We start from the raw sequence: 26,605 nt of genomic DNA, 5'->3' as shown, positions 1-26,605 counted from the left end.
AATTATTTGCTTTTTTGGGCTTCTTTATTTTTCTGTCTCCACTCCCCTACGCTTTGCTGTGAGTAAAGCCTACTGGCTCTGGCCTGCGTTATTTAATTTAAGATATACCATTAATCTACGCAATTGTTTCCGAGCGTGAAAAAACAGGGCAATGGTGGAGTAAATGCCAGAGAAAACTGTTAAACGCAAAATTGCCTACAGGAGGGATTCATAGAACAACTGCCATTAGTCCTGTCGCGATCTAATCAGTTCAAGCAGAGTATGTATGAGGGCACAAAAGTGCTAGGAATTCTTTAACGCAAATACCATGATAGACTGTACAGGTGTGTGAGAGAGAACAAAACATTCTGCGACGGCTCTAATGGGGTGATCAAAGAGTACACACACACACACACACACACACAAGAAACTACTTAAATTAAACACCAATGTTATCTAGTTCCTCATCTCTACTCTCACTGACCTCTGTGAAACTGACAGAGTGCTGCCACCAGGAAACTATATCAAACCTGGCTATAGTGTAGAAGCACACACAAAAGCAGATGTCACAGAGATTAGCATTTACATACAGCACCATGTGTCCTCTGAGAGATAAAGAATGCGCTAGGGCAAATCTGTGAAAATGGCAAGCCTTCAATCAGTGCCCGCAAAATATAACTGAGAAAAAGGGAATAACACTTAATGATTATCAAAATGCAAGTATGAAAGCATTCAGTCCACAACCTGGTACCAAGCTGTGAGAAATATATTTTGGACATTTTAGTGGAAATCAGCAGATGAAAAATGCTTGAATCCCAGTGGGTGCAGGTTTGTGCGTAGTCAGAGAGCAATGGTGCCCAGCATCAGTTGATTTCATCACGACAGGTCGAAGAGGAAAACATGTCGTCGTCTCCATGCAGTGCTGTCACAACATAATAGGAATAAACTAAAACGAGTTCCCTGTCTGGGATCTGCGTTTAGTTTAAAATCTAATCTCACTACTCGGTAAGGGGTAGCGATGCATAATAAGGCTGATTGCTAAAAATGATTTGCAGAGCCTGCCCAAAATGAAAGGGCATAGTTTAACAGCTAAACATGAGCAAATATCCAAAATGTGTCCCGTGGCATTTGACGAACTTCCTCTAATTTAATACAGTGCATGAGGGCTGAGATGGCTCTGCTCGAGGAACCCTGGGTATGAGACGCATTTCTTGAGGTTCTTTGCATGTATTCTGTTTTGTGAGAGGACTCGCAGGGGTCATACTTCCACTGCAGTCAGATGACTGATAAGACATGGCTCATCAGAGCTAATTCAATAGGGCACAGGAGCACCTGTGGCTCTCTCCTTGGTAACTCTCACAACAAACACAGTGGTGCTGGAACAGTGGGTGTTCAATTTGCCGGCGCCTAACATCATTACATGATTAGACACATCCAAATTAAAGTGACACAGAACATTGCTGCAGTTAACTCATTGACAATGTCAGTACCTTTTCTTAAGATAGGTCTGTGTCAGGAGCAATGAAGGCAAATATTACAGGTGTTTAAATGTTCTACAGTAACAAGAAACAAATGCACGTGACATAGAAGAAAACTTTGATAAAAAATATACATTTACAACATGTATATAGCTTTATTGATAATGAATATACATTACAGGGTCAGAGTTGATCTGGACAATATCCAGGAAACACTGGATCTGAGGCAGGAATATATTCTGGATGTATAGGCATTTTTTTTGACAGTTGGAGAACTTGTGAAACTGCACACAAAAAATCGATGATAGTCTTTATGTTTTTCTGAGAAAAGAAGTCTTATGATATGATGGGTTGTCTAAAGCGATGAGTAGAAAAACTCTTCTCTAGTCATTTGATATCACAATGTTTCCTTTTATTGTCATTGTAGAACTCTGATTTGACTCTGGCAGTGGTCCAAAGACATACTTTCTTTGTGTCACTGTATCTGAGCTACTGTATCTGTCATCAAAGTAGGGAGGAAAAAAACTCCTCGAAACCTGTGATGAGATTTTCAATACTTGTCAGATAGATCTGACAAGAAAAAACCCATGGTGAAACACACTTTAAAGGCCCTGAAGATTGTGTTTTATTGATCTCTTAGACCACATTTCAAAATCAATTGCAATGCCCCTGTTCTGTAAAATCTATGGTTAAGGTTCACCCTGCATTAACAAATTTATTATCTTGGTGGCCCAAATAAAACCCCTCAGCTCTGACAGATATCACACACCTAGCCTACCTACTTGACACTACATCTGACATTGGCATACATGGTCTAGTTCAAAGGTCACTGATAGTTGAAAAACAAGCCATTGTGGCAGGCAGCAAAACAGACAAGAACGTGTGAAGCACATATACGGTCCAAGGGGATCTGATTTCACCAAAGATGTTTGTGCTAATGATTTCTTAAGGCGTTTTTGCCTCATACCCATGATTATGACTTGACACCTGCTGGATTATTCATCTGATAGAGCTTCAGGGGGTGTGTGAGAAAAGCTGGGTGAGAATCCCTTGGGTTTATGTGATTTACTGAGTTTTAATGGACACACCTGGGTAATGGTTTCCTCATCCAAGGAATAAAAAATGTAATGAATAAATCCTGTAATGATTTTGCTTTTATAACACGTCTTTTCCTTGGATATTTTAAAATAGCCATGTGACATATTAAAAGGCTTTCTTTTCTTTTAAAGATTTAAGATTTTGGTTTAAAACTATCATTATTACCATGGACCACCTAGATGCAAAAAAAATATTTTGTCAGAAACCTTTTTGTGACTCCCATTGATAGTTTTACTTATTCCTATGCCATACGACTTCTTTCTTTTTATAATGGTTCCTTCTTTCATTGGGGACCTCCCCGTGTTTTTTCTTCCGTTTTTCAGAAATATGGTTTGAGTGTGAAAGAAAGGAAAAATGTGTGCGCGGGCCCCCCCATGCCTTACCGGCACTTAAACAGCGCGACCCGCGCGCCCCCTGCTCCCTATTCTTGCGTGTCCGGCTCGTGAGTGCGCGCGCTTCCCGCGTGCTCCATATGTGGAGTGAACGGCCCAGCGGAGCGGAGTAATGCAAGATGGGAGTGGTTCCGTTATGAGGTCACGGACAGGCACAGAGCGGAGCGCGCGCAGCAACGGCAATAGAGAGAGAGAGAGAGAGAGAGAGAAAACATGAGCTGTGCGACAGAGGCAGGAAACGTTTTATTCACGCAAGCTTAAGTCGAGCGAATTCCCGACCGACAACTCATTTTTTACTTCTTTAAATAGGAACTATTAGGAGAACGCAGTGCTCTAGACGCTGCTGGATCTTGGTTGGAACAGGAAGAAATTCCCCTCCTTGCGTAAGAGGAAAAAAAACAGACCGAAAAGACTCGGGTGCATGAGTACGAAGAGGAAAGTTTTCCTGTCTGAAAAGCGTCTGAACTCGGCTGAAATCGAGAGGGGTGAACCATGCACGCGCTGTACAGCGTGGGGTAGCTGCGTCGTGTCCTGCTTTTGAAGGGATTTCGGAGACCTCTGCAAAGTTTAACGGGGGTTTGTTCTCATGCGACAGAAGACGGACGGTAGAAACGGATCCCGTCACGCGCTCGCTTAGAGCCATTGTTCGCAAGCTTTTTCGCTGAGGGATTCTGCGTTCCTCGAACGGGGCAACCAGGGAGATAACTTGGTTGGATTTACATTTATGCGTTTTTACTTTTTTCCCATGTTCTCTTCATCATCGTTCCCCACCTTCAGGATGCACGTTCTTCTGAAATGCGTGTTGATCTCGCAGCTCGCGCTGCTGCTGCTGGCCACAAGCGGCCGGGCGCTGTTGTGTTTGCCCTGTGACGAGTCCAAGTGCGAGGAGCCCAAGCAGTGTGTCGGCGCCGTGGTACCTGGTATATGTGGCTGCTGCTCCGTGTGCGCCAAGCAGAAGAACGAGAGCTGCGGCGGTGTATACGGCCTGTACGGCACGTGCGACGCGGGGCTGCGGTGCGTGATCAGACCACCGCTCGACGGCGGCTCCATCACGCAGTACGAAGTCGGAGTTTGCGAAGGTAACTGACAAGCCTGAGATCTGCCCACAACGCAGTTCTACTCAGCACCAAGTTGGTTTTACACAAGCTGGGGTTTACTTCAAGTCCGATCTCGTAGTTTTAACCACCATTTCAGCGTTTATTAGTTCGCCCTTAGTTTATTCACCCTGCCATTACAAAACATCAACAGCAATCCAGTATACATAGAAATGTCACGCATCAGTCAAGTTATTAAACTACGACTGTGAGAAGTGGAAGATCTGATTTCCACCTTGACAATCCGAATCAAGAAAACGGTCATGACGATTTGATTTAGATTCGCATTAATAGAAACTGAACTGGGGAATCGACAAAGTTACTGGAAAGGGAGAAAAAACAGGGAACTATTTATCGTAGTTGTTAATAATAGTCTGTTTTAATGCATTGCGCAGGATCTAATGAACAGACTGTAATCATTATTATGCAAAGTGTAAAGCTGATCTGTAAGAGTGCTGAAGGTCGCTACAGCTGTTTACCGTAAACATGTTTCTCTCGGAGTGTTTACGGTAGCCTACATTGAGGAAAGAGAAAGAGCGAGGAGAAGGGAGCGGGTTGCTTAATGTGTTTGCAGTATGTCGGTTTTGCATTTCTTTGAGATATGATTGCGAACGGATTCCGTGCTGTTTTGGGACGAGGTGCCAGTCTCCTTCCTCCAAGGCTCGTTGGGGTTTTTTTCATCGGAATGTCAGCTATGCGGCTCAGCTCGCGCGTCCCATCGTTTATTTTACACCGGAGGACAGAAGGACGACAGCTTCCAATCACAAGTGTCTCAAGTTGCCACCATGTCCAGTGCACACTTCCCCTTCACTCTTTAATCACCATTATCATGATGTCGTCATTAGTAGTAATGTGTTGACTTAACTGGTTATTTTTTTTCCATTTTCCACCTGTTGAACTGTTCCTCAGACCTAAACAAGTTAAGTAATGTAATAGAAATCAAATGATTTGTGCAACAAGATGGATCAGGACCATGGGGGCACTCCTGGTACTTGTCTGTACCTGTCCTTGTCACTGGGGTGGTCTTTTGTACCTTTATTGTACATCAATTACATAGTGAATTACTTTTAGTGTAATAGGATATAGTTGCACCATAGGCACCTTTCTCGGCTTAATTTACACACTAAAGGTGCAAAAGTTGTCCCCTCAATTTAACATCCCAGTGAGTACTGTTTAGTATTCTTTTTTTTCTGACAGTGTGTTAGACTGCACTGAAACCAGTGATGAGACTGGTTGTTTTTGTTGTTAAGACCAGTCCTGGTCTTGGTCAGACACACTGTGCTCAGTGCAGTGGGTCAGATTTCGGTGTGACTGATTATGAAAACATGCCGAAGGCGTCTTGGCTGCTTTGCGGGTAATCTCTTAGGTGACATCTAATGCAATCCAGCCAAGAAAACTGAACAGGATAAAGTGTCAAAGCAATGCGTGCCACAGGAATGCAAAAGATCAAAGCAAGGATCGCAAGAGCTGCGGTTTTGGCCGTAATATCCTTTGCTATGGTGACCCCACCCTAACCCAATAACAAGCTGAGATCAGGGTCATTCTAGTGAAGTGCTTTCAGATCTGACATGCATTCACATTGAGCTTCATGTTTTCTGACAGGCCAATATGTGGTGGTCTGGAAAAGCCCACTGGATGTCACTGTGGTTGGATTCTGGCAAGCAGCCAAAAAAAAGCTTAAAGATCAAATTTTGGCCTAAATTGGGGTTTTCTGACTGTAACAAATTTTGACACCTCAAATGTACAAAAGCATGAATGTTCCATTTGAAATATTTTTTATTTACTTGTCAGTGGTAGAACAGGCTGCTGAAAGATGTCTAAACCTTTGATAGATTTTCTCATATAGTGAATGTCAATCCCTGTGTCTCATGTACGCAACACGTCCATCTCACTGTGATTATCTGTCCATTGAACTCCACTCTGAGAGCTGACGTTTCGGGTCCTGTGTTAACAGAAGAGTCACAGGTTCCCATGGGACACTGCCTTTACTTTGTAGCGCTGTAACAGAGGAATTCCATTAAGCCCAGGCTCCCAGCACACAGCACAGCGCATAAAGCTAAAATACACGGGCTGTTGTTTAGATTACTATGCAGATCTGAGGCACTATGAACTATTTATACCACTATACATCAGTTAATAGCTGTTAAATTCACTAATCACTAACGAAACGCACCAGTTGAAGCACTGGACAAGATGCTTTCTTATATTAAACTGATAAGTGTAAAAAAGATGTAAAGCTTATAGACAAAATCGGTTTTGTTTTCTTTGTATAATAAGACAATTCTTACTTAGTTATGATTTAGAAGATGGTTTTAAAAACGTTTTGTCACCATTTAGGGTTTTTATAGATTTTATTTGATGTTGACAAAAAAAAAAAATCCAGAATCCTCTGTCTGTCCTCTGTCAGTTTTTGTAAAGCGGGAAACTACAAGATCCTTTTCATTCTATCAGCTTTAAAAATATACCCTGGGTCTTGTCAGAGGACTTTGCTATTTGAGCAATGCTCAGAAATAATGGAAATCAGGACGTCTCCGAAAATTGCTGATGCCCGCTGAGTGTTGGTATTTTCAATTAACAGCTTGAGATAAATGGTAAACAGATATATATATATATATATATATATATATATATATATATATATATATATATATATATATATCTTATATATATTATATATATATATATATATATATATATATATATATATATATATATATATATATATATATATGAAACAATCAAACAAACAAGCAAACAAAACATTTCAGCTGGAAAAAAAGAGATTTGAAGATAGACTATCTGCGCCAGGGCGAAGTCACAACCGTCTGATCAGGAGCCCAGAGCCTTAATCACTGAGACTCTCTTACACCCTGATTCATAAAGTGCTAGAAGTTTTTAACCTCTATTACTAACACTCCAACTTTGACAAACCTTTGACATCACCTTTTTTGATGCAGCATCCAGACATTTTTAAAAATAATTACTACCAACATTAGAAAGAGAGAAACTGTCCACGTACGCCTTTGTTTGTTCCCATAAACCATTCGTAGGCAGTGCTGTTGCAGAGCCAGGAAGAAGCATAAAAAGTGAGCACACACAAACACTTCCTTTTCCCCTTGTTTTTGCAGTGTATCGGAGGAATGTGTGTGCTCGGCCTGTTGCAGCCTATCTGAGTTTTCAGCCCTCTGGCTGCGTGTCAACCCAGCTGTCTGATGCCAAATAATTTAGGGCCTTAAAAACAACACGTATTAATCCCAAAAGAGTGGAGCATGTACGGCGCTCACGCTTGCCTGGGAAGCATGGGTATTTACTCACATATTCTGTCAGACATTCTTTCCCAAGCTTCCATTGACAGTTCACCTCGGAATGCAATGGCATGGCAGTGAGCCGGCTGGAATTTGTTTGTGTAGCTTGACACTCCAGTCCATCGCACATAGCGTGAATTTCGGACATGGCAAACTGTACTTGTGTGTTTAAAACACACATGGCTTGAACTTTCCTGAATCGTGGTTTGTCTCTCAGAAGCTGATTATCAGTGTTGAGTTTGGCACAAGAGTCTTGGACCTGTTTGCATGTTCTGCATCCAAACTCTTGCACCGTGTCCCTGCTGCCAGTATTGCAATGTCATGCACTAAAATCACAATCTGTCTGGCTGGGAGAATAATCAGCAGCCTTTATTACATAAATGACTGGAAAGTGGACAAAGGGCACACGGAATTACATGCAGTCTGTTCAGTGACAACAGCGCAGGCATGTCTATCCTTGTTGTCGTCATACACACAGACCCAGGCCTCTGCCTGTTAATAAAAGAGCACCATATTGCTCTTCATCAATGTCAGTCAGACAGATTTCTGTGAAACTCTTTTAGCAAATGCTAAATGACCTATTAAAACAGGGGTTAGGTGTACTCCTGCTGAATTTAATTTTCCTGGCTTGGACATTTCTGAATACTCTCTGGGCTTGTTCTTTTCCCGTATTTTTATACATCAGGTTGTGTGTTTACTTCTCCATTTTCGCCTCTATTGTTGTAATGCCAGCAGATATGAATTGCTCTGGGCCAGGTCCAAAAAAACACTCCTTAGAGTGAAGCTTTCAACTTCCTTTCTTCTACATTCTACATTGAATTCAACTCTGGATGCTTGCCCTTGTCTTTTTTCTTTGTCCCCTGTAAAAAAAAAAGGACAGTGAAGGCCAGATTACTTTTGTCAGTGAACACAGGTTGTCTTGTGTTGTCAGGGAAGACAAGCGGAAATGCTTTCCTCCCTTTTAGCAGCCTCACTGTCACTCTTTCTTTGGAAGTTTCTCTTTTGCACTACAGTGCAGTGTAAGAGTCAGAGGAGAGAGATGCAGGGGTTTTTGGTGATTATCATTCCCAAGCCCCAGGCTAGAGAAAGCTTTCCCGGCATGAATGATGGTGGATGCTGCTTCCTGGAAAAACAGCTGCACATCATGGCCCACACCTTTCTCGAGTCATGTGAGCCGAACGTAATTTTACAAAATCACAATCTGCATATTATTTTACTCTCCTCTATATACACACCTGCTATTGTTTATTAGATATTAGAGGATATTCGTTTCTGAGTGAACTAATTAATAGGTGTTGTGGATGCAAATTAGCAAACTCTTTGTGCTTCAAGAAGGTCTCTAGCTTGGATAACAACCAGGTGCCACTGTGGGCACAGCAGCAAAATGAGCTGCCGTAGTAGGACAAGCTGTAATTTGAGGACTGCTGTAAAAGCCTTCCATTTGTGCTTTAACTACACTGAGGTTTCAAGTGCAGTGGATATATTACAGTTTAATGTAGATAATGTTTGCTGCTTTGTTTTATGAGGGCTATTTGCATAACGTTTATGAGTCTACTTTAGCTGCCTATTTGTTTACTGGTTGATCTATATTAAGTAATGTGAAAGTTCACGATTTTTCCTCATTATTTAACTTTCTAAGTCATGGTAATGGTAAACGTACCAGATTTGAGTTGAATTGCAATGTTATTTAATCTTGAATTATAGCATATTTATTTCGGTGAAGTAGTGGTGTGTTATTTCTATCTTTCTAGCCAAAATCCCCAGAAAACGTTTCCTGTTTTTGGGATCCGATAATGAGTTATTATAATAAAACTGTCACCTTATTCTTAAATATACTAATGGACTTGTACTATCCCTAGAATCCTCTAGAATAAGGTTTCCTTAAACATGCTTGGCTCAGGAACAGTGTCAAAACACAAGCATGCTTTTAAAAGATGTTCTCTCCCCGATCTCTTGGAACCCGAAATCTAATCTCGGCAGCTATATACAACTTCTCCTGGAACGTACCGGAGCTGTGGGACTTGAAATGGCACCGTTCGTCAAAAGCAGCTCATGTGAAAGAATCAGAGATGCGAGGGTACTCAGTAACATGTCTCTCAGTGTTGTTGTTGCCAAGCGGAGGCTCTGCGTGTGGCTCAGACCACCAGGAGAGTGTTTATTGTATGAGCCCTGTGCCAGGCTAGAAGCAGACATGTTTGGCCAGGAGTGCACCGGCTTGAACTTCCTCACCCTGCTATATGACCCACAGCTCGTCTGGAGAGCCTGGCTTAGTTATTGGAGTATCGGCTGTTGACAGCATCTATTCAAGGTCAGGGTGAAGTCAGGCGGATGCTGCTTCCTGGCAGTCCAGCTTCGCAACACGTTCTGGATGATATGCATTGTTACCTGGAGTGCCACGATTCATTTCACCTGTTTATACTTTGCATATTTTTCATTTCTTTATTGCACGTTTTTCATTACACATATACAGTACTCCAAAGCTGAGTTAGTATTGCAGGACAATGCAGAGTCTATGGACACGGCTGCACACACTAGGCAAAGGCATTGTGTTGTTCAGCTGTGATCGCACCCAGCATGTTTGATCCCGGTGGCTGAATGGCTGTGCTGCCTCCGGGAGCCATATCACCAGCAGCCATGCACACACTCAGTCCCTAATGCAAAAGGGAATTGGTTGTCCACCATTTATTTATCCTCAGACTAATACTTTAAGTATTTAAACCGGATCCGCCTGGGGGTTTCAGCATTTTTTTAATACCATTCATCTTTATCCTGGTCAGGGTTGTGGTGGATCCATAGCCTTTCCTGGGAACACAGTTTATGAATTGGAGATACACACTGGATGTGATACAGCCACTTCATCGCCAGGCAACATACACACAAATTCACACATTAATTCATACCTAGGGGCAATTTAGAGCTGTCACCACACATGTAAACACTGCACATAAAGTTACCCATACTCAAGACTGAACCACAGAGATGTAAGGCACTGCACCACCACACAGCCCCAAGTTTAAGCCCAGCACATGGCATATATCTGATGTAACCCTGGCCAAATGTAAGATTGATGTTGGCGCTGTTTGAGAAAATCATGCAGCAAGCAATTTATTGCATAGTTGTCAAACAGCAAGATACTGTTTTCCACTGTTATATATTAGCTACTAAGAAAGGAGAATTTCACTAGACAACTCGACGACCTTCATGGAAAAAGGAAGTGTCTGTTGAATCTATGGGCCTTTATTTACTGGCTGCTTTCGGGCAGAGGCAGAGATTGCAGGAAGTACACACACTACACACCCACTAGTAGACTTCCATAAACGTACAGGCACTTGAACAATGTGCATATATAGTTTTGTGTTCTGTCCCATCTGAACACACACACACACACACAGTGATAAGGTGAGCACACAGCAACATGGAACACCAGTTTACATATCAGTTATTTGTATTTGCACTGTAAATAACACTTCATAATATGGCTGGGTGCCACAAGGTTAAGGTTCATTCTTACTTAAGAACTGGTGTTAAAACAATACTGTTTACAAGCTGGAGCTTTTGAATATCTTTCTTTGTCACTTCCAAGTACTCAGTTAAATATTGTACCTGTATATGTGCCATTAGCTATCCTTTTTACCAGCTAACACTAAAGCTTAGCGTACAGTGATCACTGTGATGAACAGTTCAAGAAATATAGATGATATCGCTTTTTGCCCCTGTAACTCTGCTCGTCTTCTAGCTTAGTAAATATTTTTTTCCCTTTGATCCTTGCTCAGATGAAAACTGGGATGACGACCAGCTCTTGGGATTTGAACCATGCAACGAGAACCTGGTTACGGGCTGTAACATAATTGACGGGAGGTGTGAATGTGACAGCGTACGAACATGCAACAACCCATTTGAGTTTGCCAGCGAGGAGGCTTGTCAGACAGCCCTGAAGAAGATCGAAGGTAAAAATCACTGTCTTCTATTCTGTCATGCAGGAACTCATCCATGCGTGGCCATGTTTAATCATAGCTTTTAGAATTTTCCTGTGTAAAAATCTGCCGATTTAAACGTTTGTTTGGACACCCAGGTTACCCGGCTCAAATAACCATCGAATCCGATCATGGTGGATCTGATAAGTACTCTCGGAGCAAGACTTTTCTAAATGATATTTTAGCCCATGTATTATGGGTCTCTTTACAACAAGCACATCCTCACCTCTGAATATAACACATACTTCTGCCAAACGAAATGATCTGTGATTAACTTGGTAATTGAAATGGGCTTCCTGGCTTATTCCGAGATGCTCCGAAATGATTCAGACAGCCAATAATCTCTCTGTATAATTTACAAAATGATTTAACCTATGATCTACTTTAGGCATTAGGAAATTAATTACAATTCCTATCTAATATGTAGACATTAGATTATGCAGGATGGAAATGTCATGTTCTGTTTTTGCTTGAGCTAACTTGGGATCAACAGCAGATGTGACATGTCAGCGATACGTGAGCACAGTGTAAACAGCCATCTATCCAAACCACATGGCTTCTGACTCCTCATTCATCTGAACTAATGCAACAGACAAGAATATACATGTGCATCAGCTCCACTGCTGCAGCACCTATACTATTTCTTCAGCAACTAGGTTACTGGGCCAGCAAGACCACAACATTGTAGTAGATTATGAGTTTAAATATAGTTCGCAATGATGAATTTAGATCACTGTATGGGTTCATATTGATTAAAATAAACGTTTTATTCACGTGCTTTAAAGTGATTTCCTTTGGACTGGACTTTATGTAGGAATTTTCAATTTAGCTTGTATATTCCTGTCCAGTTTTTCTTCCTTCTCTAACCATATTTATATCGATCAATTGTTTATTAAAAAATCAGTATGCTAGGCTGGGAATCCATGGCAACACATCGATTTTTTTTTTAGCCCTCCTGCTCTCGCTCGACCACCTTATAACATTTCCTGGACATTTTCAGAGCCAAATTTTTATTTTATCTTGTTTTTATATTATGCTTTTTCTTTTACAGCTGGTGTGGGGCAGAGAATGAATGTTTTCCTTATCTTTTTAATGAGGACCATGTTGTTTATATGTTTGTAAGTTTTTTTTAGAATGCCTGTGATTAACAAATAGCTTTACTTGCCCAAAGCTGATAAGCGCTATCAGAATGCAAATGGTGCGTTGAAGAATGCAGTTCCCGGTGGACAAACACTGCATTCTCTTGGTGTTCCTGTGTGTTCTGCTTGGATTGGCAGCACATTTGCAAATAAACTCCAAAATATATGTTTGCTATCACAGTTATCTTGGCAGTGGTTGATGGCCGTTGTTTTTGTGGCAGGTGTACTTTTGTCAGCGCTATAGCAGGCTACGGTTCTTTTTTACGCTTCCCCTGCAGCGCTTCATCTTAATAGGTAGTTGTTATCTTGTTTTGACTGTTTTGGATTGTTGTGCAATTGTCACTTGTTTATTGAGATGTTATGTCTAGGTCGGACTATTGTTTCGCGTGTATGTTTGCACGCTATTGTTTGCTGATAGTGCGTCTAGTTTTGGCTGCTGTTTTGCTGTATTTGGACCAGCACTTAGTCTCCTCGGGCAGCTCACTCTGGTGATGGTTGGGGATTGGGACACATTTCTGCACTGCAGTAATGGGATGTCCTTGGTGGTTATCATTTACATAAGGAAAACATTACTGCCATGATCCATCAGCTTAGCCCATAATTTTGTGTTGGGAGTCTGAAGAGAGGATGAGAGGTTTATTGATTCTACATTAAACAATCACTTGTGTTACGCAGAATTGGAACCTTTTCTATAATGTGATTAAGCCCTGTCTCCTACTCCCACAGTCACTTTTCTTTGCGTTGCTGGCAGCAGAGGGGAGGAAAAAGACAGAGCTGCATTTAAATTACTTCACTTGCAACTACTATGCTTGGAATCAGCTGATATAGGGTTGTCCGTAAAGGTCATTCATCCTGTTTCATCCTAAAGCCTAATCTTGCCGAAGAAATCCGTTAAATACGTTTTCCTGGAATTCCATGTGTATATACTCAACCGAGAAGTTATAACATTTGGGTTGAATGCAGCTTTTGATATGTGGTAGAACCTCTGGATTAAATATAGCATGTAATATTTATAAAAGCCAAAAAGCAATAGCCATGTAAAAGGGCAGACGAAGACTGATAACAATGCTGCTTGCCTTTCCTTGGTGGTTTCTAATGACCGCTTTCCTCTGGACCATTCCTACTTGGAAACTAAGGGAAATCAATCCTCAGCAGAACTGGAATAATATGTTGACCTTTGATGGCTAACTAGATTTTTCTCAAGGTGTGAAAAAATGTCAGAGTGGTAAATCATAGTTAGACCTGTCAATGGATGGTAAGACTGTTTGAAGATGCTGGGCAGGATTCTCTGACTGAAACGCCCAATTTTATCTGCAGTATATCCAGTGAGTTTTGAAAAATTAACTTTTAACCAAGGCAAATGAAATTCTTTTAATCAATGATCAGATGAAAGTGCATGTGAACAAGTGACAGAATCTTTGGACACAGAATCACAGAATGGAGACTGGAGTTTTCTACGCTTGACTTGAAATGAAAGACATGAATATTGGTTTTTTTTTTTTTTTCTTGACTGATGGTATATGTCTTTTACAGTGAAAAACAATTCTCTCACTTGATAAGGCAAAGCAGCTGTGGTATAAATGTTTTTGGGTTCATTGTGATAAATGTTTTGATATCAGTGAGAACTGGCCTTGGGGGACGTAATCTTGGGTAGATGAGAAAATGCTGAGGAACCAGGCTCCAGAGGGTCTGTATTTGAAATTAACATGGAGGTAAATGGTAAACTTCCACTGACCCAGTTTAGTCCTCTGAACCAGAGGTTTATGTAATTCTCTAGACTGCTGAAACTACTTTTAGAATCTATTACTTGATAGGGCAACGATTCCGAACACATTATTTGATTTTGATATTAAAGTGCAGATTTGTCAGCTTGTGCAAGAGAGTGTGGATGAGATGTGCAGATAAAAGGTGAGAGACTGGATTTGACATATGAGACACGAGTGAGAGTACTTTTTATGGGGACAATGAAAGAAAGGGAAAGCAAGTGCTAGAGACAGGAAGTTTTGTTCTCTGGGAGTCTGCTGTGCCGTGAAATTTGGTTCCTCTGGCCCAGCTAGGCCAAAGCACATTAAAGGAAATGCCTAACATTCCTGCTACAGTGCTGTGTCTCTGACGCTATGGCAGGATTACAGTGGAGAATATTTGTTCTGGGGAGCCGGCCATGCTAATTGCAGGCCCCGTTGTGTGCAGGGAGAGCGCAGGTGCTCGTGCCAAAAGCAACATGTTTCTGTTCGGCTCAACAATGTCCTGTTTTCAAGGAGAACATTGGAGTGTGGAGGGAGTCATTTCACTCTTATCCCATGAATCAGTGCACACCAACTGATTTCAAACAGGGATGAACTTTCTTTTTTGTGAGATGTGTCAGCAACACTGTGGCATGAAGAAACAGTTAAAGGTTCATTAGTGTTTATAGATGGCCATTGCTGTTCATTGGTGTGTACATTAATTGATTATTTGTGGAGGCTGAGTGTAATTAATCTAGGTGGCTATTGAAAGCTTTGTAAACAGATCCTTAGCATTCCTGCTGCGTGTTATTTTCTCCTCCCCTGACTTTGGTGCATGGGAATGTTTGGGGACATCTATTTATTCAGTATGACTGTGGTCCACCTCCTTCTTGCTGGAGAAAAGATTAAGAGCTATTGCAGCTCTATAAAACTCTCAATAATGTACTCACATCAATCGGTACACAAGACCTTTGACAAGTATAATGCTTCACCTTTCCTGTCCTGCAAGCTCAGGATGATGGTAGAATTTTACTCTATTCTCTCGAGGCAGAGCATTAGTGGCGTTACCATTGATTCCTCCTCTATAGCTAGTAGCAGTCTTGGGCAAAGAACTGCAGTCTATTAGTAGAAATTCCCTCAGAGTTTGTCACTTCAGCCTAATTCACTTGCTTTGATTATAGTAGTGTGTCTTTTGGAGGTTTTTATCTCTATATTTGATGATTTTTTTTATATCTAGGGTTAGGATTATGATTGCATTCCTACAGCATGTTGATTGACCTTGTTTTTCACTCCTTCTTCTCTTTTAGTGTCCTCAATGGTAAAGACCAAGTGGTACACAAGGACTACTAAAAATATCTACTAAATCCATTACAAAACTCTCATCATAAGGCCCATAAGTTTTTCAATAGCTCTAAAAAATAGTGATTATTGTATGTACTATGACAAGCAAAAAAGAGCAAGCCGCAGGCAGACGAATTGAAATGGCAGAAGGGGACTGGCAACAGTGCTGATAATCTATCTGTGTTTTAAAATCTATTGGCTGTGGAAACCTTTAAAGATGTTTACCTTTCTGCTGTAAAGATACTTGTGCCCAGAATTTCAATTGATTTGCAGGATGGAGAGATTTTGGGTTTTAAGGTTAGCTTACATCAAAATCACATGCTTTAAGGAAGTCTCCGAAGAAATACAGTTTTTGCAGTTCAATGCATCATCGCACGAAAGAAAAGAAAGAAAAGTCCATCTGAGCCAAGCCGTTCTGTCCTTTGTATGTGGAACAAAGGCAATCAAATCAATAGTAATGTGTCCAGACTTCCACACTGGGAGAGCTGCCAATAGCCAAGTATTGACCTCTGAGTACCATGAGGATGTGAGCTACAGACTAAAGCCAGGGTTATACTTGACATCTGACAGTATGTGGCAGCCATACTCATTATTCACCACCAATCATGTTATGAAATGCAGAGCATATTACTTATGTCCTACCAATGAGATAAACAGTTGACCAACCAATTGAATGTTTCCAGCAGCCATCTGGCTTATACATACAAGGGGGCAGTGGTGGCTCAAGGCTCTGGGATGTTGATTGGAGGTTTGGGGTTCAGCACTGCCAAATTTCCACTGTTAAGCCCCTGAGCATGGCCCTTATCCCTCACCACTCCAGGGGTGCTGTATCATGGCTGACCATGCTCTCTGACACCAACCCCCAAAGTTGGAATAAGTGAAGAAAGTATTTCACTGTGCTGTAATCTATTCTAAGTGTATCCCTGGTCGGATGCAAGTATGGCGAGTTGCTTCCACCAGTCTGGTTTGTTCCTTAACGTAAACAGTTAATTAAGCTTTTCCACACTGTTGCACTGTCAATGAACCAGTCAAAAGACTACACTTCAGCCCATGAGATATTTTCTAGAGATGCACAATTATTACATACTATACCAATATCAAAGCTCTGAATATTGACTGATATAACCAATGTTGATCTGATTCTCTCAGTAACCAAGCCAATTCTCTGCCAGTTGCTGTTGCCAAGTTATGCAAACCATCACAGACATGATGGTGTAATCTGTGCAAGGTCAGTCAACACATTCACAAGACCAAAAAATGGAATTTTCTCCTGTTTTGGTGTGCCCATGTTCAACATTGAATTTCTTTTGTAATATCACACTACACATTGGTGGATAATGACTCACAGAAAAGTAGGCACTTGGTGCTTTAAGAATTTGTAGTTTTTTGTAAGTATTTCTGTTTTTTTACCAAGAGTACAAGGTGCAATATATTCCATCAAAAACTTTCCAAAAAGACAAAAACTCAAATATTCAAAGTGAATGGGGATCTCAAATCCAGTTCTACTCTTTGAGATGCCCCAAGTGGTTCTTCATAAGCTTCTAAAATTTGAAAACTTTCTTCAGTCACTAAAAGTCTGTGTAAGGTTATCCCAGTAGAGGTAAAATCATTTCACACTGAAACAGTGTCCTGACACATTTTATATCAGACTTGTGGCCATAAAATACATCGTTTCTTTATATTGATTGGATGATGCACATTATCAAACAAAGACTGATCTGAAACCAGTCTAACCGTTCAGATTAATATCGCTCCTGATAGCAGCACTCAGTATTGGATCATTAGCTGTTGGACGAGCTTTATCTGATAACACTCACTATATGTTTTTGAGTAGTGTAATGGCCAGAGAATTATTGCAGAAGCATTCACTTGTACCGTCCATTTGATCTTCACTGTGGGTAGTCGAATAGCCTCTAAAGGGCATTTGACACAAATGTTCACTAAAATGATCCTGTAGTACAAAAGCTGACATATGTTCTAGCTCAGCCTGACTGTCATCCAAGCCACAGTGCCACACAACAGCCAGTGTTTAGTAGAGGAAGACTCGGGGGTACACCTTGATTCAGAAAAAGAGATGGAGTTTACTTAAAATAGGGCTGTTGAAAGCTTGACATTTAAGCCTGTGATTGCCTTGACAATTGGCTCCTTTACAGAAAGCCACTTTCGTTTATTCCCTTTCCTTTTTCTCTATGATTGCTACAAAACTGCAATATGTGATAAGCTCGTTTCCCCTCAGCTCCTACTTTCTATCCAGAGATTTCCAAGTGGAGACATTTTGACCGAATGATTTTGAACATGAAAAGGCAAGTGTGCTGATATTTTTGGGGCACAGGGTGTTTTGTTTGTTTGCTAGCAGATGTTGACATTCCGGAATCCCTTAGGTGAGGATGAAGGAGATGGCTGAAAGTGTGGCACAGTGCACTGATAAAGATGAATCACCTTCAGAAACACTCAACAGTGTCGATCTTTTGCCCTAAGAGTGACGATCTTTTGTATGTTAAAAGATAATAGAAAAGCTTTTAGGAAAAACTGTTCTGTCCTCTCTGTTTGTTTTCTAATTACATGCAGCATGTAAATCAGGGCTTTCTTCATGAACATGAGGATGTTTTAGTATTCACTTCAATTGACACTTCAATTTACTTATCCTACACCGCTGTATGATAAGTAAAAGCAAATAAGATTAACCTTCAGTGACTATTAGAAATCAATGTGGTTGCATTCTGAAATCATCCTCTATGTCATCTCTTCATTGTGGTAGCTTTCACACTTATTAGTCCATTTCCTGAGTCTGAATCGGACCAAAAATAAATAGTTTGGGTTTTGTTTGAGATTTTATTAGGTTCATTTTCCATTTTCTGTTTCACACTGCACATAATTAAATGAACCAAACAGAAAAAAAATGTTGCCTGAGGGCCAAGTAAGGCTGCAAGCACAATCCTATAACTCTATATGTATTGGTTATGAATCAAATATGGTATTAGATCATTCAGGTTAACAGCTCCATCTGTCCATAAAATCCATCCATCCATCCATCCATCCATCTTCTATAGACAGGGTTGAGGTGGAACCTAGAGTTTATCACTTGGGGGGACTTGGGTCGAGGCACCTCCCATATCAGGTGGTTAGCAACTCGCATCTACTAACTTAAAAAAATAATAACAATAAAATAAAAGCAATCAAACACAAAAACAAAACATTTTTGTTTCAGTTCCTGCAGCTGGTCGATTCAAGGTCGAAATGCTTCTTCACTGCAGTCAGACTGCTCTAGACTTTGCTTGCTTTGGTCTGCACCCACGTGTGATTGCTGAGTTCTCACCTGCATATGTGAACCTAACGAGTCAATATGAGGTCTGACAACACTGAGGAAACAATTTCATGACTACAGCTACCACCGAGTTAACGGAAATGCTTTCTGTGAGTGACATCATCGATTCTGCTTTTTATGCACAAATGGGTTCTCTGCATGACTCACTCTGTAGATCAGGTTAGAGGTTTGCGCACCTTTTGTTGGCCATTTTTGTTCGGTTGCTTGCAAGAAATCAGATGTCCCCATGCCTGAACAAAGAAAAAGCAGATGCAGAAGAGGCTCAGTGATTCAGTCTTACCTTGTCGATCCCATTTAGCTACGCCTCTGAGTGGAGCTGGCATTTAAAGCCGACTGTGCTTTCACTGGCCTGACTTTACACCTTTGTTTTTTTTCGTGACCTCTCCAAACTCAAACTGATGAAGAAATTTGAAAATGTGAAATGCTATGCTGAAGTGCTGTCTGCAAATAATCTTCTATCTTCAATCAGCCCACCAGAGGCTGGAGAGGCTAGCCTGCCCTGTTTACTCTGTAAATATGACTGTTTGCGTTGGTTTCGATGAAAGCACATTCATCAAGCATAAACGCGAGCACGAGCTTTTGTGGAGGAAGAATGCTGCTGCTTTTTTTTTCTCCTAGAAAGCTTTACAGGAAGGAAAATCTCTAAACAACTCTGAGCGGAAATGTTCAAAAAACAAGAGCTTATTGCTTGTTGACTCTGGAGGACCTCAGAGGGTCATGGAGTGTTTTGACCGGCTGTGGTGCAGCAAGTGAGGGAAAGATACTTATTTCCTCATGACAACAAGGCACAAACTTCTGTGTGTGTGTTTGCTCATCAGTGTGCTTATTCTTTAGAAAAGGAAAAATTTGGGGGATTCTGAGGTCGAAACAGGAACGTTGTACCTCAGTGATGCTGCATACTGACTCTAGCTCATACATTTACATACACATTACTTAGGTGGAAGTTCAGGTTCAGAGCTCTGTCTTAGGTCTGCTCAAATAAACTGTATCTGAAAGTTTACTTAGTATTGAAATCATTCTATTTCTATTTCATTTCTATTATTTGGTATCTAAATTGTTGAAAGAGCTAGGCGTGTCAGGAGTTTTACGGGCGTCAGCGTTGCGTGTGTAGCGTGCCTCGACGCTTGGCGATCATAATCATTTTTCTTCCCCAAGTTTTTGCAGCAACACAATCATGTCGATAGCTAATGGTTACATGCCTTACGTAACTGAATATTTGTCGTGGATTTCTCTAGGAGAGCATGTTTGGACTTATCGTCTGGAATGTTTGGCATAGCAGAGCTCCTTCTATCTAGTCTTTTCTTTTTCAAAGCTGGCTTCATCTCTCCCTCCCTCCCCTCTTGTGCTTTCATCTTGTTTGCTCTTTCCTTCTCCAAGTCTTGTGCTTTCTCGTTTTGTACCTACACTTTCTCTCTTCCTTTCCAATTTGTTATACAAGGACACACACACAAAAACCCACTATTCTTACCGAATTCAAGCTGGCCTCTTCTCTAGAGAGCTCAGATATTTGCACCATAAGGTGAAAGGCAGCATGGCCAAGTAGTGGGTGATGGGTCCTTCTGAAAAATGCTGGGAGATTGAAGATGGGGTGAAGGGAGTGGAAAGTGATCCACTCCACTGACAAAAAAAAATCTATCCTATTATCACATAAGAATGTGTGCTCAGCTTACAGGAGCAAGCCTGAAAGTGATTGACTCGCATAGTGAGTTTAAGATTCTTCCAGGCTCTGTAGAGTAGCCAATCCCACCTCAAAGCCCTAATGCTTCACTGCACCTTCTGTATCTTCACCCTGAAGGAAGCCATTCTTTCTTTTTCTCTTTCTGTATTTCAGGATTTATTGCAGGTGTTACTGCTATGCATTATTAGATGAAGAGTTTTCAATATGGCAGTCATCAAAAAGGTGAACAGTATTGACTTATCAGGGTTGACAGACATGCAAGCAGCAAACGCCAGATGGCTAGGAATAGATTTATCGTCTGTATAGAGCGTTTACACTACAAAGCCTAGAAAGAGAATCTGCTGAATCAACCGAATCTAAATCTAAATAGGGTTTGTGTTAACAGAAGAAATGAAACAGCCCTGAGAGACTCAATTTTTGCTGTGAATTTCCTGTGATTTATGGAAAGATAAAATTCTCTTCCATCTCCTACTTAACCGCTGGTCTCCTGAGGCTAGGCAAAATGGCTACTATTTATTTTCTATTCATTCATCCACATAAAATGGGGAAATGCATTAAAAGCTGCAAATGGTAATTTTATGTTCTTTTGTGTTACCTGGAGTCTTTCATGCTGTGAAAAAATGCTCAATGAGCACCTCGTACTTGCCTTTCAGAATTTATTGTATAGCCATATTAGCTAATTATAAAGAGCCCAAGCTGCCCCACTGATTAGTTTAATTCTGGACTCATTTAAGTGCTTTTAAGTACGTATTGTAAGTCAGTTCAATCAGGAACGTAAGCAAAGACTCCATCTCACACCAGGGTTTATCTTATGAACATTTTTGGCCTGATGTGTTGTATTGTACCTGAACATGGGGGAAAACAAGACATTTTGGAAGGAAACATCTGAAGAACTCGGGTAGTGGTGGGTGGGGTGGATTGGGAGGCGGTTATTGGGTTGTAGGTGGGGGTGAGTTGGTTAAAGATGTGTGTGCGTGATAGATAGACCTGCTGTAGTTATCAGCATGTCAGTGCCAGCTCTCCCTCATGTCACTCCTCTTTGATCTCTCTGTGCAGAGAGCCTTGGTTTTGGTGCTTGCATGGTGGCTTTGTGTTGCTCCACATGCCTGCATCCATCACCTGCCCATCTGCAACACCAGCTCTACCAGCGGGGGGGAAAAAATCAGTAGAAAAATGCAGGCCTTTGTGCAGTGGTAGCTGATGTAGTAGTGATGGGAACTGGGAGTGGAGACTATAGCTGTGACTGGGATTATGAGGGTGAGGATATACTGGTATGACAGTGCACTGTAATGAGGAAACATTGATAATGTTAATGTTATATTGATTTCAGCAGCAGGTAGGGTTGGTGCCTAACAAAAAAAAGGTTTATTTATGTTGTAATGGGATTGTAGTAGCATAGTGGTTGTTGGACTACTGTTTGGAAGGTTATGAGTTCAAATCCCAGGTCCACCAATCTGCCACTGCTGGACCCCTGAGCGAGGCCCTTAGCCCTTGATTGAACAGTTGAGATAAGTTGGTATCTGCCAAATGCTGCAAATGTCAGTGTTATAATACTGTGAATTTCTATGATTACTGTGGTGTTCTACATGTTGCTGGGATGGTGGAACTGCTAAAAGGGATGAACGAGACTAGTTTCAGGTCCAACAGTTCACTATGGAAAAGCCAACACTAATGGTCATGACTTGATTAGCAATTTTCATACGTTTCACATTGTTCTGATGCCCGTCTTTATGGTAGAACATCTGATATGCACCATCATGAGTCTCAGTCCTCCACTTGAGTGTTCAGGTGATTCCCTGCCCTGTTTAGTTAGGTGATTCTGTTCATCAGCAGGAGGGAAATACCGCCACCTGGATGAGCCATCCACCTCCACGCCTCATTAATACCTGATAAGACTACATCATGCTTATCCCATATGAAAGCAGCTGGCTCCGGTGATCCCACATCACTTCCCTTTAGGCCACACACGGCTCAGGCGCTTGCAGAAGCTTCCTAATTGCCTCAAAATAAGCAGGATCCTATGGGATTCTCCCTGTTTATAATGCACACTAAGTTGAATAGCTAAAGTCTTTTGGAAAATATTAAACGCCAGCGAGGTCTCTATGCTTTCACAAACACATCTGCTGCTACAAATAACCCTGCTACATTGGTTTCGCACTTCTAACCTGGCATGACATCTGCCTGATTCTGTTTGCTTGAATTTAGAGATGGATTCCTCTAAACAAAAAGAATATTTGAGGAATATGGGACATTAATGAAGAATGTGGCCACTGGCAGAAGCAAAATGAATTCCCACAGCACGGTGCTCTGTCGTCACGAATGACCGATTTGCTCTTGACAGGAAGGCTTTTGACAAGAGAAAGCTGCTGCAGATTTTAAAGCTGAAGATTACTGGAAATGATGCTGTCCATCACCTGTGCTACCATGGTGTGCACAATACTTATGCGTGTTTGAATATGCATGAGCCTGTTTTATTAAAAAAATAAATAAATTCCCATATAAATTTGCATGGGGAAAAAAACCTCTTCCATGATCCAGCTCTCTCTCCGTGACTCTGACTATAATGGAAAATTGCTGCAATTACATGTTATTGGTCATAACATTTTTCTGTTATTGTAATTCTGTGAGAGAAAATAAGGTGAGAAAAAAGGGCCGTCTAAGAGCTACTCTCATCCAGGCCATTCCTCTCTACGTGTATGTGTTACTCCACAACATGTTCTACATTGATGATCAGTGTCATTTGATGGCAGAGTCATTTTTCTTTTTGGATGTTCTCACTGAAGCAGCACTCAAGCTTATTGCATGTAAAGTTACAGTCAAGGCGTCTTCCAGAAATGTTAAATTCATGCAAAACCTCTGCACATTTTTTAGTGTGAGACAGGAGACATGATGACCCTTATTAGAGTTGCATGGAAATGAGTACATGAAATGACATGAACCACAGAAATGATGATCTGCATCTCATTTCTGAAAGCCAATGTAAAATCCTAGGGCAACATCCAATTTTAGTCTTTGTGTGTGTGTGTTCACCACCAGAATGAAAATCGACTTATCAGATATTTTCAATCAATATAAACAAATGGATTATTTTATGGCCACAAGTTTGATATAAAATTATTCAGGACTCCTGAGCATGACACTCCAGTCTTACTTCTGTATCTCACCTTACATTTGTTGTGATAACCTTACACAGAGTTTTAGCAGCTGAAGATAACTGCTTCAAATTTTAGATTCTTATAAACAAGCACTTGGAGCTTCTCAGAGCACAAAAGATTTTCTATATATACTTTGAAGATAGAAACATTTGTGTGAAAAAATAATAACCTTTTTTTGGAGCTTTTCAATGAAACTTTTGCCCCTAGTAGGATGGAAAAAACAGAAATACCTATACAAATTCTTAAAGCCCTGATTACAATGGAACCTTGGCATACATTTAATTCATTCTGGAGGCGAGTTCTTAAGGTGAACATTTGGATTGCGAAAGAAATTTTCCCATAAGAAATAATGTAAATGCAGATAATCCATCCCAGCCACCCAAAAATATTAGCAATATTAGCAGTACGAAGCGTATGTAAACTGCATGGCTGCTTACAAAGAACTGACCCAAGCCAAGCATTCCATGTCAAGGGTTCTCACAGGAAGTCATGCCTCCAATCTTGGGTTAAAAATAGAACAGACCATCCATGGCACCAATCTGTCAACAAAAAACGTGTGAAAAATCACCTAGCATTTGAGCTTCCGAAGGCAACGTTGGTATCGTGGGTTAATTCTTTTGAAACAGCTTTCACTGCTTAAAAAAATTTCATAAACTCGCTTCGGCTGGCTTCTCTTGACTTTCCACTGACGCAAACAAGTTTTGAACGGCTCCCAGACGTACGTGCAACTTAGCGTTTGATTTTGGTCATTTGCTGAAAATGCTTCGTATGCTGATGCAAATTTCTTGTGATATTTTCATTCTTAAGCCAAAAATTCATAAGGGAGGGCATTCGTATGCTGAGGTTCCACTGTATTTACGTTTTTCCATACGAGTTATTAAGCACCACTATGGAGTGTGACATGACAAAGAAATTCAGATGCAGCAAAACGTGGATATTTTATTCTTTAGCATCTGGTAAAAGACCTTTTCTGAGACCTTTTCTATCTTCAGAGAAGATGAAACAATGATAAACTTGGTTGAAAATCAAAATTGGGCAGAAAGACAAACATTACAATATGACTTTACATTTCAGTTGTTCTGTACTGTATTCAAATTCCAGTTAATATTAAATGAAGAGTTAAATGTCAGACGGTTAATAAATTCTATATACAGACTGTGGCAAGTATTAAAGATTTTGTGTTTAATCCCAGGTTAACATTCAGTGCTAATGTGAATGCATGGGCGTGAGTTGAGTCGTGACGCAGAGGAAAGATGTTTCACTATAAGACACACTGTAATTTAATAGCCAGTGGGTTGGTCAGATGCTCTGCTCTGTCCTGCACTACTGTCCTTTTGAAGAACTCATCTTCGGATCCCATACCGTGATGCGGAGATAGCGATTTTAATGCTTTCTGACACAGCTTGTCATGAAAGGAGGGATAGAGTGAAAAGAAATTAATAGAAGCTTTCAGTGTGTGTTTGAATTGGGGAGATTAATGGTTTCTGAAGATATTTACTGATGAACTCTTCAGGTGGCATTTTTTGCCTCTCTGCCGGTGCGAGAGAGTTTCGGTGAGGTTTGAAAGAGCTGTAGTTATTTCTGTGCCTCTGACAGGAACACAAAGTTTTATCACTTTAACGATGAGGTATTGAATAGTCTCGGGGGGGAGGTTACGTGCTTGTCTCGTGAATACTCTCGCCACATCTGTAGAGCTTTTTGAAGTGATATCCTCTTACGTCTGTCTAATGGCTGTGACTGCTTCAGTGCAACCTGGTGAATAATCTGGCATGGACAAAGAGTACAGCATGGATCTATCAGAACTGCTGCAGGGCATGGTGGGGTGGAGGATGGTTCTTGGGAGAGAGGGGAGGTGGGGTAAAATCGTTCCTAATGATTTTTTTTTTTTACTTAGATGTAGCATAGCATTACATATTACTTAGCATTTATAATGGAAGGTCACCTCATGGATGATAAGACAATTGAGTGTGTGTGTGTGTGTATGTATGTGTGTGTTTATGTGTGTGCGTTCTCCTCCTGTCAGTAAATTTAAGCTCTTTTCAGACTGAGTCAGTTTATCATACCTCACCTCGAGGTATTTCGAGTCATCAGTGAGGTTGGATTTGGAGTCATGGTGAAGCCTTTAACCCCTTAAACCTCTAACTTATTATTCAGTTATTCATATTAAAGCACAGTATTCTGTATCTACTATGAATTATTCAGCTCCCCCAGTAAAACTAATAGGAAAGTATGTCGTGAGGATCGAGAGGAATGTGCTCCTGTACTCTCAGACTGCTGCGTGTTTAAGGGGTTAATAAAGCCTGATGATCACAGAGAGCAAAAGAAAAGTCAACAATTCACAATGGAAAGGTACTTAAAGCAGCGTCACATCATGCAGACCTGATGAATTTTTCTGTAAAAAAAAAAAGTCATTTAGTAGACTGTTATTGCTCTTGCAGATTGTGTGTGTGTGTGTGTTTTATGCCAATTCAATTAGCACTGCAGATATTGGAAAATAGAGAGAGACAAAAAAAAAGAAAAGCAGAAGGCAAGATGCGAGGAAGAGACTTTTTGTTATATTGTTGTGCAGGTAATATGCCAGCAATCAGCTGATCAATCTCTGTCAAGCCTCCTGCTGGCTTTTTATTCATAAGATTAATTCCTGCAGTGAGCTGGTTTATAGTTTCAGCAGTAAGGATGAAGGTTGAATGTATTTTGTGTGTGTGTGTGTGTGTTTTGTATGTACTGTATGCATGTCCAGGAATGTGACAGTGCAGTTAAATGATTTTAAAGGGCGGGTGTCGGTTGGCATCCGGGGGGAGGTGTTACTCCTGCATGTGGTGACCCGCTCACTAAAGCTATTGATGAATGGATGAGTGAGCAATTCAGGCTTTACATAGATCCCAGATTTTAATAATGTCAGCTGTGAGAAGCTCTCTGAATG

At 40.9% G+C, this 26,605-nt stretch overlaps 1 protein-coding gene across 2 annotated transcripts in view; it reads left to right on the top strand.

Moving 5' to 3' along the window:
- Window positions 1-3,085: 3,085 nt before the first annotated feature.
- Window positions 3,086-26,605, top strand: part of crim1 (cysteine rich transmembrane BMP regulator 1 (chordin-like)) — an 82,690-nt gene continuing 59,170 nt past the window's right edge. The window contains exons 1-2 of one of the 2 annotated variants that reach the window (XM_058398820.1): window positions 3,086-4,026; window positions 11,120-11,293. In XM_058398820.1, coding sequence (XP_058254803.1) covers window positions 3,672-4,026; window positions 11,120-11,293 — 529 coding nt within the window. In that variant the 5' untranslated portion in view covers window positions 3,086-3,671. The remainder of the gene's footprint in view (window positions 4,027-11,119; window positions 11,294-26,605) is intronic. The other variant, XM_058398821.1, reaches the window with a different exon arrangement.

This window comes from Hemibagrus wyckioides, linkage group LG09, assembly GCF_019097595.1.
Source record: "Hemibagrus wyckioides isolate EC202008001 linkage group LG09, SWU_Hwy_1.0, whole genome shotgun sequence".
NCBI classification, from domain to species: Eukaryota; Metazoa; Chordata; class Actinopteri; order Siluriformes; family Bagridae; genus Hemibagrus; species Hemibagrus wyckioides.
This window is presented reverse-complemented; position numbering and strand designations above follow the sequence as displayed.